The sequence below is a fragment of the Diadema setosum genome, chromosome 20, assembly GCF_964275005.1.
Source record: "Diadema setosum chromosome 20, eeDiaSeto1, whole genome shotgun sequence".
Taxonomy (NCBI): Eukaryota; Metazoa; Echinodermata; class Echinoidea; order Diadematoida; family Diadematidae; genus Diadema; species Diadema setosum.
In genome coordinates this window covers 27880553-27897510 of record NC_092704.1, presented here as the reverse complement: position 1 = coordinate 27897510, position 16958 = coordinate 27880553, and the positions used below count along the sequence as shown (strand labels likewise).

General features: G+C 40.2%; 2 protein-coding genes across 2 annotated transcripts; both read right to left on the bottom strand.

Annotated features, from left to right (window-relative positions):
- Positions 1–309: 309 nt before the first annotated feature.
- LOC140243566 (nociceptin receptor-like) lies at positions 310–3432 on the bottom strand. The gene is made up of 3 exons (XM_072323235.1): positions 3004–3432; positions 1984–2119; positions 310–917 (listed from the first exon to the last, which is right to left on the bottom strand). Exons 1-3 carry the CDS (start codon positions 3358–3360, stop codon positions 310–312), a joined length of 1101 nt encoding a protein of 366 aa, XP_072179336.1. The 5' UTR covers positions 3361–3432.
- An 11201-nt stretch (positions 3433–14633) lies between these two features.
- Positions 14634–16082, bottom strand: LOC140243903 (uncharacterized). Its single transcript, XM_072323572.1, has 2 exons — positions 15740–16082; positions 14634–15217 (listed from the first exon to the last, which is right to left on the bottom strand). Exons 1-2 carry the CDS (start codon positions 16080–16082, stop codon positions 14634–14636), a joined length of 927 nt encoding a protein of 308 aa, XP_072179673.1.
- Positions 16083–16958: the final 876 nt, after the last annotated feature.

The following is a 16958-nucleotide window of genomic DNA, read 5'->3' as shown; positions in this document are numbered from 1 at the left end:
CAGAGTTATAGGGATAACCCTGTTAAACATTAACAGGGTTATAAGTAGGATGTGATAATATGGCATAATAATTTTTGTCCACGGTAGCCTCTTCAGTGTTACCACTGCTCTAATGGAGGGCCCTGTCATGATTATTACCCCAGCGTTGAGAGGTACAAATTCACACAACTGGTCAAGTGACACATTGTGGGTAAAATCACCTTGTCCAAGGACGTAGGCACTTGACGGGATTTGAACTCGGGACCTCCGATTTAAAGTCAGAAGTCTTATATCCACTATGCCACAGTGCTTACACTGAAGAATTTTGCACTAATCTGCAGGGACTTCGTTTACGCCTGCAGCTCTAGCCGGCATCGGCAGATCCTCCTCCGTTTTCGTCATGGAGCTGACGTTCGTAGACAGACTCTCCGCTTCGCGAGATATCTCTCGGTTCGAACTCTTGGACGTATCGGACGAACACCGAAGCAAGCTCCATACACGACGTCGTAAGTAGTCTCGCGTCAAGACGTAGAGGACAGGGTTGAGAGTCGCATTGACCAATATAAGTATGTCGCACAGCATATGGAGCACCATGTGGGTGATCACGTTAAAACGATAGAAACGCTGCTTCCGAATCAAGGTCCACATTGTCATGAAGTAGGCGTGCCAGTAGCCCCAGCAAATCATGAACGACAGCGAAAAGCTGCCGACGACTGTCAGGAATCGAAGTTTCTTCTTGATTTTCTGGCTGCTGACGGTTGAGTCCTGCACTCGGCGTCGGGTAGCAGCCGCCCGTATGGTCAGCCCGGTTGAGACTGCAATGACCAGCAGAGGGACCAGGTAGCCGAGGACAAAAGCAGCCGTGCTGAACTTGGAGGCGACAGACATTCGTAAGGTCACGTCAATTGGTACAGTGACGACACCTGCGAAGATACCCACTGTATATACCAAAGGAAGGAGGCATAACGTATGGTTACTAATACACTCTTTTGATATTCAACTTTTAATACGCACACAGTTCTCTGTGTAAGAGTCTTACGGCGCTTAAATACGTTGAATCACATTTGAAATCACAGTCTCCTTTAGTCAGCTTTTTTTTTTTTTTTTACATCCATGACATCAGCAAAATTAAAGTCACCATAAAGTTGCATTTCAGTGTTTTCCCTGAAATCCAAGTTCATGGTGACTCCTGCTGATGTAAAAAATAAAACACATGAAAAAAGGATTACATCATAAAGTCAGAAATTGTGAAACCAAATTTCAACATGTTCAAGTACATGGGGGTATCTCAGAATTCAATTACGTACTAGTTGTGATTGTGTCCTCCCTGAAAAACAACAACAGCAGCAACAACAACAACAACAACAACAAATCGTTGCCTTTCACGAGATCTTTGAAATGTTCGACAAATTTAACAGATATCATAGCCAGTTTGACAGAATATGCAAGTGGAAACATGATCCCCTGGGGGCCATAAAAGTTCCCAAGTTTGGTGTGTTCTTCTTCGGTAATAGTCTTAAGAATGCGCAGGTGAACTTGCTATACTCAGGTGACCGCTTGATCCATTGGGTCTCTTGTTGTACCATGTCATGCATTAATAACATTTCCATTGATTATTGATTCAATGTAAACTGACTTTGGGAACCTGATCTAGCAAATTTATAGTGGCTGCATGCAGGCTGAAATTTTGTGATCGTGAGTGTGTGTAAATGATGATTGACGTATCTTTCTAACATAATAACAATGTGATGCCAATATTCTGTCAAGCATAACTAATACTTACCACGGTTGCTAGTGGTACAAAAGCAGTAAATTTTGCTCCTTTTTTTTCTAGATTTTGTCTGTATTTATTAATCTAGTCCTTTCACAGTGGTCACAAGGGAACTTTAATATTGTGTCTTAGGTACAGCATGAAACTGAGATGAAAAATATTGTAAATATGACCCCAAGACATGAACAGAAACCAATCAACTAAACGAATGACAAGACGTAGCTGTGACGTACCAGCCCAAATGACTGCGCAGACGATGCGGGCGTTCTTTATGGTCCGCCAACCCAGTCGTCCAGCCTGATCGGCTATGACGAAGTATCGATCGAGTGCCAAGGCTGTTATAGTGAGACTGTTGATCGTCAAAATCGCCTGTTTGAATGAGGATTGCAACCCAAACAAAGAACATCAAACTATGGATCTACTCAGGGTCAACCAACGTTGAACGGAATTCACAAGGATGATTTGAATATATTCCATGGATTTCTTTTTAAAAATGCAAGTTACGACTGCTCGGCGTATGTGCACGAAACACATCGCGTACGGCGGCAGCCATCCAGTCTTTTAAACGAACGCACATGCGCATGTGGAAGGTCTATCTTTTTTCGCGTTTGCTGTAGCTCATAATGCATGAACTGACTATCAAATTTAAATAAATTAAACAAACAACATTTGGTTGAAGGATTGTGACGGAGGGGAATTGGTTGATATTGATTAATTGTCGGTGACTGAATTAGATTACAATGAAGATTGTAGAAGGAAAGAAAATCCAATATACATTTCCAGAACTAGCCTATACAGTATGGATGTGACAGCGGATATACAGATCAAACATAATTATTATAGATAGACGCGAGAGAGCGAAGGTCACTCCACTAAACTCCTGAAAGTACGAGCAGGAAGGACCAAGATATGATCTGTTTTCGATATCGAGCAAGACATCATTGCAAAGATAGTAACAAACAGGTACATGAATTCACATCAAAAAAGTATTCACTCTCCGTAAAATATCGTGTTTGATATCAATAAATGATCGCATGTTGCATGGTCTACTCATTTATTCCCCTCCTCATCCCCATCACCCCCAAAACACACACACACACACACACACACACACACACACAAACACACATATACACAACTTTTGCTGCAGCAGTCCAATCCAGCATAAATTGTGTATGAGATGGAATAATGAAGATTAATCATTTTGACAATAGGCACTGCGTCGGGGTAGTAAAGATTGGTCAAGTGCTTACCGCTTGCGAGCCGAGAATCCCTTTTTGAATTGCCATATCCTGGCGGATCAAAAAATGACCACGAAAGGCGTAGAGACCGTAAGCTACTGTATCAAATCCTCCCCAAACGAAGAGGAGGATGAAACTCGCCACGCAGAGGTTGGTCACGTAGACATTGTAGATGGCTCTCCTCATTTTCTTGTCCCGCAGGATGACGAATAGGACGAGTGCGTTGGCCAGCAGGCCGATGACGGTTAAAAACAGCGACAAAGAAAACGCCACCTTAAATGTCGTGTTTACACGCCGAACCAAATTTAAAGAATCTTCGATGTCGGAAACGGTGTAGGAAGAGTCGTAGGAGCTGTCGTTACCATCCATGTTGGATTTGATGTAGGATCTGCTCTGTTCTCCAGTGAATTCAAACCATTCTGTATGACTGCACGCTTGAAAAACAATGAAGTGAAGTCTTGGTGTTTTTTCCTCGCGTATTGTGCTCGCTACTTGACTCTGGAGCAAAGTGGAAGCGTATAGATCACGTTACCCTCGGAAATGTTCACCCCCGTTTCCTTTTGCAGCCCATCTGCGCGTTATTTCCTAACCATAACAAAACAATAAGAGTGTGTTTTGCTTTGACTGCCTCAATGATATCCGTATGATGGTTTCAACGCAGCGTCAAAGGATATGAATTGAGCGTGTTATTGTTGTCATGTCACTGGCGTAGCCGGGGGGGGGGGGGGGCGATGGGGGTGGTCGCCCCCCCCCCCCCCCCCTAAGATTTGGACCGGGGATTTGGGAGGCGGAAAAAAAAATGCGTGTATACTGTATGCATGCACATGAAGCGGGTCTCCTTTGCAACCTTTCATCAAATTAGATCATATTTGTTTTTTGAAACTTTCACTCAAAGTGTGCACCAGATCGTTGAATTTCAATTCAAAATATGCAAAATCTCTCGTGCTTGGGAGGGGGTATCCCCCTCCCAAACCCTCCCCCTCTGTGCCTCTTTCCCTAGCTTAGTACACTTTTTAGATTTTTGAAAAAAAAAAATATGAGTAATTCTGAGTGCACAAGACTTATCACTTATATTCCGAAAACTCACAAGTTCCCTCATGTACAAGGGGAATTTCACCTTTTAATAGACCCTTTCCTCCCTCAGTCTCCCCCCCCCCCCATTAGTTTTTTTTTTTCTTTTTGGTTATTTCCCAAATATTCCATCAAATATGCGTATACGAGATATCTCAATTCCAACCTTAAAAAGGCAAAAGCTCCATAGTAAGGGAAAGATGGAGATAACACTCGCCCTCGCCTTCTCCCTGCTCGCCCCCCCCCCCCCCCCCCGCCATGCATAGAAGTAGACTGTGGCTACACTTTGAACATAAACAGTTTTCCAAATATGACACAAAATGTGCGCACCAAAACGTTAAACTGCAATCAGAAAATTATACAGAATCTCCTTCCACAGACACTTTTCTTCTGATTGACAAATTTCCAGATATTCCAACAAAAGTGTGTGCCAGATTGTTGAATTTCAGTTCTAAAAGCTTAAAACTGAAAATAGGGCTCCCTTGAATATGGGAGAGGTATCTTGCCACCCATTCATTGCTTGTTACCCACTATAGACTTGGTACATTATTGGGAATGACAATTTCCGAATTTTCCACAAAAAGTGTGCCCCAGATCGCTTTATTTCAATTCTAAAAACGCAAAAGTTTCGCGAGCGGGAGGGGGAATCCCCCTTCCCCGTAACGAAATGACTTTATTTTAACGAAATAGACCATGCGACACTTGGCGCCCCATATACTCAGAGCCGCAAAAGACGAATATGGAGGGGGCACACACTTTGGCACGAGTTGGGTTTTCTTAATGGTTGGAATCATGAAATAATCTTCCCTGTCGAAAATCCAGTCAGTGTGGGAAAGAAAACAAGTTATTTTCATCTTTTTGATATAGGCCTACATTGTTATAACTCCTATTAAACTATCCAGCTTGCCCTGCCTTGTGATGTTGGTTGTTGTTGGGGTGTTTTTCCGGTTTTGTGACGCTCATTCTTTAACTTGTTCGGCTTCATTTTCGAAACTTACAAACTTGTAGCTATTCTTCGTAATTCGTCATTGGATTTAAATACAAGACATAACGTCACATTGTCATTTATAAAATTGTCTAATACATCTTATCTTTTTATCTCCGTCTCGCTAGAAACTTTTTTCTTTATTTTTATCTCCTTTTTCCTTTAAACAAATTCATATTCCCATGACAGTGAAGAGAGGGATAGGGATTCTACTGCTAACACAAATGACGAGTGGACTCCAATGGTGCTGTAAGGTGACTTGACGTTTATTTGCACGGCGTACCTCAGCCGATCAAAGCAAGTCAAAAACAGAGCAAACAACCAAACAGCCACAACAGCCCCTGTATAATAAACAGAGCAGACAAATCAAAAACACGGTCATAGCATCATGGATAGCAAGAATCCAACATTTTTCCTTTGACAACTTGTTCAGGATGGCAAACTAACAAACAATAATTGTATCATATCAATGCTCACAGAATTTCCCTGTCAAATATTCATCTCAGAGCTAGACTGATATCACATCCCTAGCCTTTCACAATAGGAATATGAAATTACATACAATCAAGTTTCTCATATGCATAGTGTATATAGGATGGCTGAAATATCATGCAATAATGTGAAACATACTCTTAGAAGTGTGTTAAATGCAACTGAGTTTCCATCGTCTTAACTCTTCTAACATCTAGCAGTACCCATACAGATCATATCAAAGAAGAACTGCAAAATCTTCTTGAAATAGTCACATACAAGTATGCCAGAACAGTCAATGGAATAGATCACTCAATCCTTCCCCTTATCTTAACTGGATAACCTTCACTATGTTATCGATAGACTAGATTACAGTATACAGCCGTATTTCTATTGAATGCAATAAATAACAAATAGGCAGCCAATTACTGCTAAAATGCCTGTCACTGCATAGTCATTTCCAAGTAGTAACTAAGGCTGTTCTCAGTAACTAGAACAATACATGTCAGCAGATTAGATATCATACACATTTCCTTCTATAATAAAGTTTGAATCTGAGCGGTAGCTATGTGTACTTGTATAGTCACTTGCTTTGCACTTTGCACAAACGGCATAAGCATAACATTGAATTGAACTATCAAACTGTTCCACTTCTTATATTATTATACTGACTGACAGCCAACTGAGCAGTTGTGTTATATGACATACAAAAGTGTAAATGTGCACACGAAGACACTAGTTGCTATGATATGTGTTTGAACTCACCGATCCAAATACTCAATCCAGCTAGAGTACGTACAGGTAGGAGACAACCTCCAGGGTCTTAACCCAGCTAGCACTGATTATGCTGTGACAATAAACATAACAAATGCAATGAATACTTGAGGTGTACACACACATCGTCTGCATATTGTTCAACTTCAGCTTTTTCCTCTCTATGCCAATATAGAACACCACATATACATGTATCTACTCTAGATAAAGCCAGAAATATAGTTACATCAAACTATAACAGCCTAGAACATTAACATGACTCTGCTCTAGTCTACACTGCATCTTCTGACACAGGCTGCATCTCCTTGCCTGTGTGACAGCTCTAAGCTCTAGTGAATTATGCCTGAACTAGCACACCATTGCTTTTTGAACCATTCATCTTTGGTTTGATTACTGCTAGCATCAATTTTCCATCATCATCTTTTACCCAACTTAGTTACAGCAAAAGAACATACTATATATCCAAGCAGTCAGGATAGATCTACCATATAACAATCTGACTTGATGCACAATTAAATCATGCTTAATTTGCACTCTTTGCCTCTGCAGTGATTATCCTCATTGTCTTACACAGTCATGGTATGTGCTCTAAAACACAACTGTGATTGTGCATCCAACTTTAGTGCAGGCCTGGGACACACACACACACACACACACACACACACACACACACACACACACACACATACACACCTATCATTATGTCAGTATGTACACGAGCTTAGGTGTGTGTAGAGCAAAGAGTTCATAACTTTCACGTGTGCATAAGTTTGAAGAGGTTTGCAAAATGCTACCAAACTTCTTTGTTGTCTTTCATAACATCATGAAACACATCAAAACCTAGAGTCTATTATTTTCACGAACACTTACTTATATCAGTGACATGGAATCTCTTTCTTGTGAGGGTGAAATCCGCCTCAAACGGAGAGCATGATGAGGAGCTGATGACAAGACTGCATCATCTTTGTGACCCTAATTCTCAGACACATTAGCACAGCCACATGTAAGTACATCAGTCTTTATTACCAGACTCTCACATTACTTCAACAGTAACAAGTCGAGGGAATGTGTACTGTTCATAAGTTTAAAAAAAAATGAAATGTTGCGGAATTCTCTTCATATTTGCTTTTGGTTATACACGTTGTGGTTAAGTGACGTCTTGACCTGTCTTTTCATCGAGCGGAGGCGGCACCGAAATTTTGAACGGGTTGTACAATTTTCTTCAAACTTTTCCGATGTGTTCTACTAATATTGCTGCGTTCACTCAAGTCAATTCAATCCCATTCCTATAGGCCTACATGTTTATTTCCAATACCACAAATCATTCCAGATACACTGTACAACAATCCACATTATAATCATGTTTGAGTTTCTTTCCCCTTGAACAAAACATAGGATAGAAATTGCGACATCATGTCAACGGGTGCACGTCACGAGACCGACACCCACGAGTCATACAGCCCACGAGTCATCATTATAGCTCATAATTCATACAGCCCATTAGTTCGACACTAGACCCCGTTTACAGTGCGGGGCTGGGCCGAGCCGAGGAAGAGCCCAGCCTCAATTGCGGGGCCGAGCCCCGCAATTTTGTCCGTTTACACTGCCGGGCTCGGCCGCGTTTTTAATTCAAACCTTTCAATATTTTGTCGTAGTGGCGCTCTGCTTGTAAACAAACCAGTGCCGTACGGCACTGAAACAAACGTAATTTGGTATAGGCTGGTTTTCAGACCCTTTGTCAACTGGATTTCGTGGCGACGAAGTCGCCGATCGGGCAAAGGCCTTTGCCGAAGGAAAAATCCTTTGCAGGACAAAACCACCTTAAACTATACTAGTTTTCGACGTTGAGGGGGTTAATATACTGAATAACGAAATAGAACTGGCAGAGGGTTTGAAAGCCAGACTAGAATTGGCCGCGAATTTGGCCCAGTTTGCGTTTACACTGAGAAAAGGCCGGGCTCGGCCGCGGCCGAGCGAGCCGCGGCCGAGACCACCTCCAGAGCGTGGCCAAATGCGCGGCCAATTTGGGCCCCGCATTTTTGGCCTTTTGCGCGTTTACACTGAAATGAAGGCGGACTCGGCCGTTGCCGAGCCGCGGCCTAGCCTCGCACTGTAAACGGGGTCTACAGCTAACAAGGCCCGCGAGACCGACACATTGAGCCCCGTGTTGTAGGCCTTTCTGTCGAACTCGTGGGCTGTTTTTACCGAGTGTCGAACTCATGGTTTTTTTTTTTGTTTTTTTTTTTGCCTAGTGTCGAACTCATGGGCTGTATGACTCGTGAGCTGTATGACTCATGGACCTGTTTTCAATGTCGAACTAGTGGCCTGTATGACTCGTGGGTGTCGGTCTAGTGGGATGACCCCATGTCAACAATGCAGGAACCTCATCTGCAAGATATCTGCATGTCCTCATCGCGTGTATGTCGTTATCCTACTTTAAAAGACCTGTAATTTGGCTTGAAAATTTCGTCGCTTGGTATTTTCCTTTGAGAGTTTGCAATGGAGGTGATCTGCTTGTCCTATGTAGAACAAAGCGTTATCATTCCAAAATGTAATCGTAAAGAGTTACAAACTGTACTATAGATAGAAGAAATAGATAGCTTAAAAATCATTATAGACCCATCATGACCAAATGTCATTTACAATACCCACTGCTAGAGAGGATGATAATGACAACAATATGATAATATTTGAAATTCAAGATATTCCATGAATACCACAACACTATACATACTCGGTTGTTACAGACCTATATTATTATAGGTTTTCCCGGCCAACTTCGCACTTTTGTCAGTCCAATTCCTAATTTGCTGCATTCAATTTAGCAAAATTTAGCTTAGATGACATGTTTGGTAGTTAAATTTTATGATCTCTTCATTCAAATTAATTTTGGAGCATTCAAATTACCTTTAGCCTCATTCTAATTAACACTTTTTCAATTGAAATTCGTAAAACAAGCACCATTTCGTTATTCGTTCATTTAATTCAGAATGATATAGTCACGTGATCACGGGCATGTCGCACTCGTTCATTCAAATTCATTTTGGGGCATCCAATTTAACATCTTTTGCAGTCAATTTCGCACGCATGTTTATGCTTTGGTTCTTTCTTTCTTTCTTTTTTCAACATAGTTATTGTTTTGCAAGCGTCATTACATTTCACATTTTCGTACTTATTTTAGAGATTTTGGCAACAGTTTTTTTTTTCTTCAATGTGCTTAGTGATTCTTCCAGTCCGAAGATATAGTGCATCATGTGGCCACAACTTATCTGGCCGTTGAGTGCTTTATTCCGTGTGTGTCGGCCAGTTCTAGGAAGTCAAGGTTATGATTATCAAATGTTTCTATAATTCTTTTTCTGTCCTCTTGAGAAATACGTCTGTATCTAACTTGTGCTGTCATGACTGTAAGAAGATGAAATTAATCTGTAGTATTGGTACATGTAGGCCTAAAATGAAATGTATGACAGAAAAGGGGCGTTACAGAACAACAAACTCGAGTTATGTATGGTCAAAATATGATACTTTTACTGCTTAGCAGTGCGTGGATGAAACAAAAAGTCACATAGAAATACGCGTTTAAATGTTATCACCTTTTCAAAAAAGAAATAACATGACGTTATTTTGAATGAACATGTTAGGAATTTGACTGCCCACACGCGAAATTGAATGACTGAAATATCCCTTTCGGCCACTGTTGGCGAATTTAAATGACTGAAGAGCACGTGCCAATTTGAATGCTCGTTTTACGAATTCGAAAGGCACATGTGCAAATGTGCATTGATCGAAATGCTAAATTGAACGACCAACTTGCAATTTCGAATGACAGAATGTGCAGTGACGAGGATTTTCGCTAAATTAAATGACCCTTTTATCAAATGGACTGACAAAAGTGCGAAATTGGCCGGGAAAACCTATACTATAACAGAGGATGTAATGCCACCATTTTTCCCCGGCCATTATTACCACTGATTACATAAATTCCGTGTTGACAATCAATCGTATAAGCAGCATGAGTGTATAACAACTACCGTAACACCACCTCGTGTCAAAAAAAGAGAGAGAAAAAAAAAATAGCCATACTGTTTATGTCATTGTTGACCATGATATAATTATACAGATCATGTGTTCAAAGAAACATAAAAAAGACCCCCCAAAAATCACTGTTACACAGAATCCGCCCTTCTCAGTTCTCAGCGCACCGGACCATCCATGTTGGATCAACAGTGTTTATCCCATTGTAGAGCATTGGGGAGACTAACTTGGCGTGCATGTATAGCTACGAGTCTATAGACACAGAATGTCCTCCCCATAATGTCCTTCCTGTGGGATAGCTATGGTTCACAACGAGATTTTCTAAAGTTCCCTGCAGCATTTCCTTGAAATTTTCGCCTGGAACGACGCATTCACACACCTGTTGTGCTTATGCATAATGTGCGTGTAATGTATGAATAAATACTATGTAATAGTGGAGCGGCATAGCCGAACAATTGTGCATTTTGTGATAAAAGCACCAAATTTCGTACACAGGTTGACAATCACGTTCAGATTAAATTTAGATATTGGGCCATCGTAAATAGCGCCCTCAACGTCCATGGCAGCCATTTTTCAAAATGGCTGCCATAAATGCCATGTTTTCGTAAAATTTGCTAATTTTAGGAGAGAAAAGTCAATAAAATTTTAGTTACAAATGGGAAATTACATTCAAAATAAATCTAGATATCGGGCCATCCGAAATAGCGCCCTCAACGGCCATGGCAGTCATTTTTAAAAATGGTCGCCATATAAAATGTCATTTTTTCAAAATATTTGCTAACTTCAGGAGGGAAAGCCAGTAAGATTTTGCAAACAAGTGGGAAATTACATTCAAAATGAATTTACATATTTGGCCATTGTTAATTGCGCCCTCAACGTTCATGACAGCCATTTTTCAAAATGGCTGTCTAATGTGCCACTTCTTCAATGATTCTGCAAATTTCAGAAGGGAACAGTTTATAAGATTTTGCCCATAAATGTTAATTACATTCAAAATAAATCTAGATATTGGGCCATCAGAAATTGCGCCCTCAACGGCCATGGTAGCCATTTTTCTTTCAAACTGGCCGCCATAAATGCCATTTTTGGTTAAAAAATGCAAATTTCAGAAGGGAAAGCCATTTTTTTTCTTTTTTGCAAACAAGCGGGAAATTACATCCAAAATAAATCCGGATAAGTGCGCTCTCAATGGCTATGGCAGCCATTTTCCTTCTTTCTTTTTTGTTGTTAATGGGCACCATAAGTGCCACTTTTTCATTAAAAAAAGGCTAATTTCAAAAGGAAAAGTCAATGAAATTTTGGTTATAAATGGAAAATGACATTTAAAATAAATCTCGATATTGGGCCATCGGAAATTGCGCCCTCAACGGTCATGACAGCCATTTTTCAAAATGGCCGCCATAAATGCTATATTTTCGAAAAGATTTACTAAACTCACAAGTTAAAGCCAACGAGATTTTGCAAACAGGTGGGAAATTACATTCAAAGGTAAACATATTGGGCCATCGCAAATTGCCCCCTCAATGGCCATTCCAACCATTTTTCAAAATGGCCACTTTAGATGCTATTAATTTATTGAAAATATGATAATGCCAGAAGAAGACAATACAATTTCTTGTGCAAATTGACAAAATATATTCGAATAAATTCAAGTTTGAATTTGAATTTGAATTTGAAATGAAGATATTGAGCCACTATTTAACCATCGTCCCCAACGGCTATGGCAGCTCTTTGTCAAAATGGCTTCCACACACTCCTTTATTTTTATTTGCTTATTCCAGAAGGAGAAAGCAATAGAATACTGCTAAACAGCCATTATATCTAATGCAATCTGGTATTCAAAGAAATTTAAATTTTAAAAAAAAGGTTTCATTGATGGGTTAGTTCAAAATTCATGTTTTCAGTTTAGTTCTAATTGCAGTATTTCGCGTGTGACGGCTAACAGTATGGATATCAAAGGTATGTGTTTTTATGGAAGCATAGCAAGTAAATTAACTTTTTTCGTAAAATGAAAGGCCATTTTTTTCGTATCTATCTTAAGAATATTTAGGAAGTTACATTTTAGAATAGATACACGTCATAGAGTCCCATATATTCAATGATATGGTGGTGTTACTGTCAAAGTTAATACATGGCGCCATTATCCCTGGATATTCATATTACTCTTTTTCGGAAATTTTTCATGTTTGCCACCTAAAATATGCATTCACCATTAGTGAGATATAATCGCTAAGCATTTGCAGTGTTTATTTTAGTTGTTCCTCAAGTGATTTCCTTAACACCATATTTCAGATTATATAATGTCTCTGTGAGTATTCTGCTGTCTTCTCCTTCTGAAGTTAAGCAAATTTTCAAGACAAAAAAAGAGAAAGAGTGTATTGTAGCCAGTTTGACAAATAGCTGAAATACCCATTGAGAACACAGCTTATGATGGCTCAATGTCTAAACTTCTTTGTATGTAATTGTCAACTTGCGCAAAAAGAAAAAAAAAAAATGTTTGTTGTCTTCTTCCGGCATTAGGACATCTTCATAAAAGAAAAATGGCATCTATGACAGCCATTCTGTAAAATGGCTGCAATAACCGTTATTAGCAATTTGTTTCTTCTTGAAAATTTGCGAAGGACCAATTTCTAGAGTTAATGGAATCTAGTTATATTGTTTGATTTTAAACATGATTTTCAATTTATTTACACATTTGTTGACTTTTCTTTCTGAAATTACCATTTTTTAAAACAAAATGATTATGACAATGGCAGTCATTTTGGAATATGGCGGCCATGGCCGTTGAGGGCAGTATTATGATAATCTAATACAAATATTTATTTCAAACATAATTTTCAAATAATGTGCAAAATCTTATTGACTTTTCCTTTTGTGAAATCAGGAAATAAAAAATAACGGAATCCATGGTGACCATTTTGAAAAATGGCTGCAATTGCCGTTGAGGGCGCTATTTACAATAATATAATACATAGGCGCAAGATATATTTCAATCGAAATTTTTAGATTGAGTGCAAGATCTTATTGACTTTTCCTTCGGGAATTAGTAAATTCAGAAAAAAAGGTGGTATTTATGGCAGCCAATTTTAAGCATGGCCGCTTTTGGCGTTGAGGGCGCAATTTGCGATGACCCAACATCTAAATTTATTTTGAATTTTATTTCCCACTCGTTTACAAAATCTTATTGATTTTCCCTTCTGAAATTTGTAAAATTTTACGAAAACTGGCATTTATGGAGGCCATTTTGATAAAAAATGGCTGCCATGGCCGTTGAGGGCGCAATTTGCGATGGCTCAATATGTAGATTTATTTCGAATGTTATTTTCCACTCGTTTGCAAAATCTTATTGATTTTCCCTTCTATAATTTGTAAGATTTCACGAAAACTGGCATTTATGGCGGCCATTTTGAAAAATCCCTGCCATCGCCGTTGAGGGCGCAATTTGCGATGGCCCAATATCTGAATTTATTTTGAATGCTATTTCCGATATGTTTGCAAAATCTTATTGATTTTTCCCTGCTGAAATTTGTAAATTTTTACGAAAAATGGTATTTATGGCGGCCATTTTGAAAAAAATGGCTTCTATGGCCGTTGAGGGCGCTATTTACGATAGCCCAATGTCTGAATTTCTTTTGAATGTTATTTCCCACTCGTTTGCAAAATCTTCCTGATTTTCCCTTCTGAAATTTTTAATTTTTTGCGAAAAATGGCATTTATGGCGGCCATTTTGAAAAATGGCTGCCATGGCCGTTGAGGGCGCAATTTGCGGTGGCCCAATATCTAAATTTATTTTGAATGTTATTTCCAACTCGTTTGCAAAATCTTATTGATTTTCCCTTCTGAAATTTGTAAATCTTCACGAAAAATGGCATTTATGGCGGCCATTTTGAAAAACGGCTGCCATGGCCGCTGAGGGCGCTATTTACGATGGCCCAATATCTGAATTTATTTCAAATGTCTTTGTCAACATGTGTGCGAAATTTGGTGCTTTTATCATAAAATGCACAATTCCTCTAATTTTTCAAGCTATGCCGCTCCACTATAATAGATATATGCCATCTCATTAATCTCCATGCTTATATCACCCATAGTATGTTTAACACATTCTAAGACAAAGATTATATATTCTAGACATTTGCTACACGCTGTGCTTGCAGATATCAATGTCGACGACAGCATAGATTTGAAGTACTCGTTTACACGGTTTCGTCACCATCAATGTTTATAAATTGACCTGGTCGCGCGTTGGTGCAACTATACCGATGCCTGCTTTCGTTCTGGGACATAAGGTTATGTTCAGATGCTGAAGTCACCTCCAACTGAGATCGGCTCGCAGCCTTCGAGAGCACATGGCATACGCTCTCTTCCGGAAAGGTTCGCCGACGAGCTGTTGCGCAGCTCTTTCGCGCACGTCGATTCCAGGTTCGCCGGCGGCACATTGGCCTCTTTCAAACAGCGTACTCAGGCCTGGAATGGCTCCAGACTTGCTGCGATCATGGTCCATGCCACCTCCAACAATCTGCCTTTTAGTCGAACCCATAGCGTTTGCTCTCCCACGAAACTGTTCCTCCTTGTTCGGCTGCCCGTCTCTATCGCACAAGTTATGTTCATCCTCGCTCACCACTCCCTCAATTCTAGATTCAGGAGTTATTGTCGGAGCAGGGAGGTGGACATTTTCGAGTGCGAACCAGGGAGATGGGCCACCTACCTGTTCAAACTGTTGCCGCCGACGTTGCACAGCGTTTTCCGGTCGCGATGTCCTTACGTCGGCGGACTGTTTTGCGAGAAAATCTTCATGGCTCTGTGTCTGTTGTGGTCCCTTAACCAAACGCTCGGTCCTTTGCAGCGATGTTGGTTGTGGCAAGACCCACGAAGGGGAACGCTGCAAAACTCCTGTGCACGGGAGAGTCAATCATATTTTTTGAATCCTTGACAAAACCCCCAAATATTACAATGTCGAGCTTTTTATGGAAAGTACTTTCCCCCTTCTGCTGGGAATATGACTAATTTTCCTTTTCTCATTCAGTCATTTCTTAAAGCAAGCAAAGAAAATAGATGAATATAATCATTGTAAAGGCGCCCCAGCCACCTTTACAGAATTTCTGGATCCGCCACTGCAACTTTTCTTCTTATCTGCATTTCATGAAACTGCTTCTTTAATGCATGAAAATGCAGAAAAGTACACACAGACATACACACACAGACACACACAAACACACACACACACACAATCACGTTTCAATACTCTTTAAGAGGTAAGTTATGAGTCTCTATGCATGTTCTTCAAAAGAGATTTTCATGGTCAATGGATTATGACAGACAGTGTAGATACATCACAAGTTGAAGCAAACACATTTCGTTATGGTTCTTTTTCTTGTTCTTTACGTCACCATCATTAATTTTGTTGATACCTACCCCATTTTTCTTTCGCCCTTTTATTCAGATCGAACCTTCTGATTTTTGCCAGCAAATCCAGGAGGAGGTCTATGTTTCCTTCCCCTATCACACCCCTCTTGAGGAAGATCTCAAAGAGCATGAAACCTGAAGTGATGCTCTCCTTTTCCATTTCGCTGTTGATGACGTCCGACGACAGAAAGATCATGCGTTCGAGATCATTGGCGTCGAGACGATCGGCGACGGAGTAGAGCAGTGAACGCAAGTTGTTTCGTACGGTGGGACTACGCAAAGGCGATCTCAGACGGACGCTCTGTTGCTCAACCTCAGGCGAAACATGGGGTAAGTTCGAGCAATACGCCATTTGGACTCTCTTCTGATCCGACGTTGGCAATGAGGGACGCATCTCACCGTTTCACTATACGTGTATCGTCTCGAATGCAGGGTAATGGATTATGAAAACAACATTACTCCGGTATAGCTTCCAGATGATAAACATCTTTGTAGTCCGTATGTCTTGTTACAACAATTACAGCATGAGCATAACTCAAGTGTGTAAGCTTATTGAATACAAAATAAGTGCAGATTGCAATACTAATGTCACTCATCATGCACAGGTATCGGCGGGGCTTCCTATAGTTCATTGTATCACTGTCACGAGTGCAGTGTTTTCCCCTGACAATATGCCATTTTGGTGCATACGGTGCGGAACAAAAGAAGGCACCAAAAACGCCCCGAATGTCAACAATATTATCGCTCCAAAGGTTACCAGCGTGGAGCGTGGAGGCCTCCGGATCTCGGCAATATTAGGCCTACTTCGAACTCACAAATTTACTTTATTTACATCAAGACCTGCTTCCACAATCCAAGTTTGTTGAAAATCATATAAATCCCTTTAGTAAACGTCATTACATTTTGCATGGTTGAAAAATAATGTCAATTCAAACTGTATTTTTTTTTCAACAGAATGTACAAATGATATGTGAACTTTGTCATGCATTTTACAAAATGGTATACAGTCTCCCAACATCGTGTGGCCTATACGAAATCTTAACACGCCCCTAAGATTTTCTCAAATGAAATACCCCCCCCCAAAAAAAAAAAGAAGAAGAAAACAACCATTCGTCAGTGGAGAATACGCTTCCCTGTTGTACCAAGAACAATGGTTGGTGTTTGCATTCACACGGTCGGAATACATTCACGGGAAATTATTAGTGTTGCTTCCCCATTCATCAAAATG

What these genes read in the sequence shown, in the direction of transcription:
- LOC140243566 (XM_072323235.1), bottom strand. Translation starts at nt 3,360, where the DNA reads ATGGATGGTAACGACAGCTCCTACGACTCTTCCTACACCGTTTCCGAC. An exon ending in GGATTCTCGGCTCGCAAGCG is followed by an intron (nt 2,120 to 3,003) that starts GTAAGCACTTGA and finishes TCATTCAAACAG; the next exon opens with GCGATTTTGACGATCAACAG. An exon ending in CTGCGCAGTCATTTGGGCTG is followed by an intron (nt 918 to 1,983) that starts GTACGTCACAGC and finishes TGGTATATACAG; the next exon opens with TGGGTATCTTCGCAGGTGTC.
- LOC140243903 (XM_072323572.1), bottom strand. Translation starts at nt 16,082, where the DNA reads ATGGCGTATTGCTCGAACTTACCCCATGTTTCGCCTGAGGTTGAGCAA. An exon ending in AAGGGCGAAAGAAAAATGGG is followed by an intron (nt 15,218 to 15,739) that starts GTAGGTATCAAC and finishes TCCCGTGCACAG; the next exon opens with GAGTTTTGCAGCGTTCCCCT.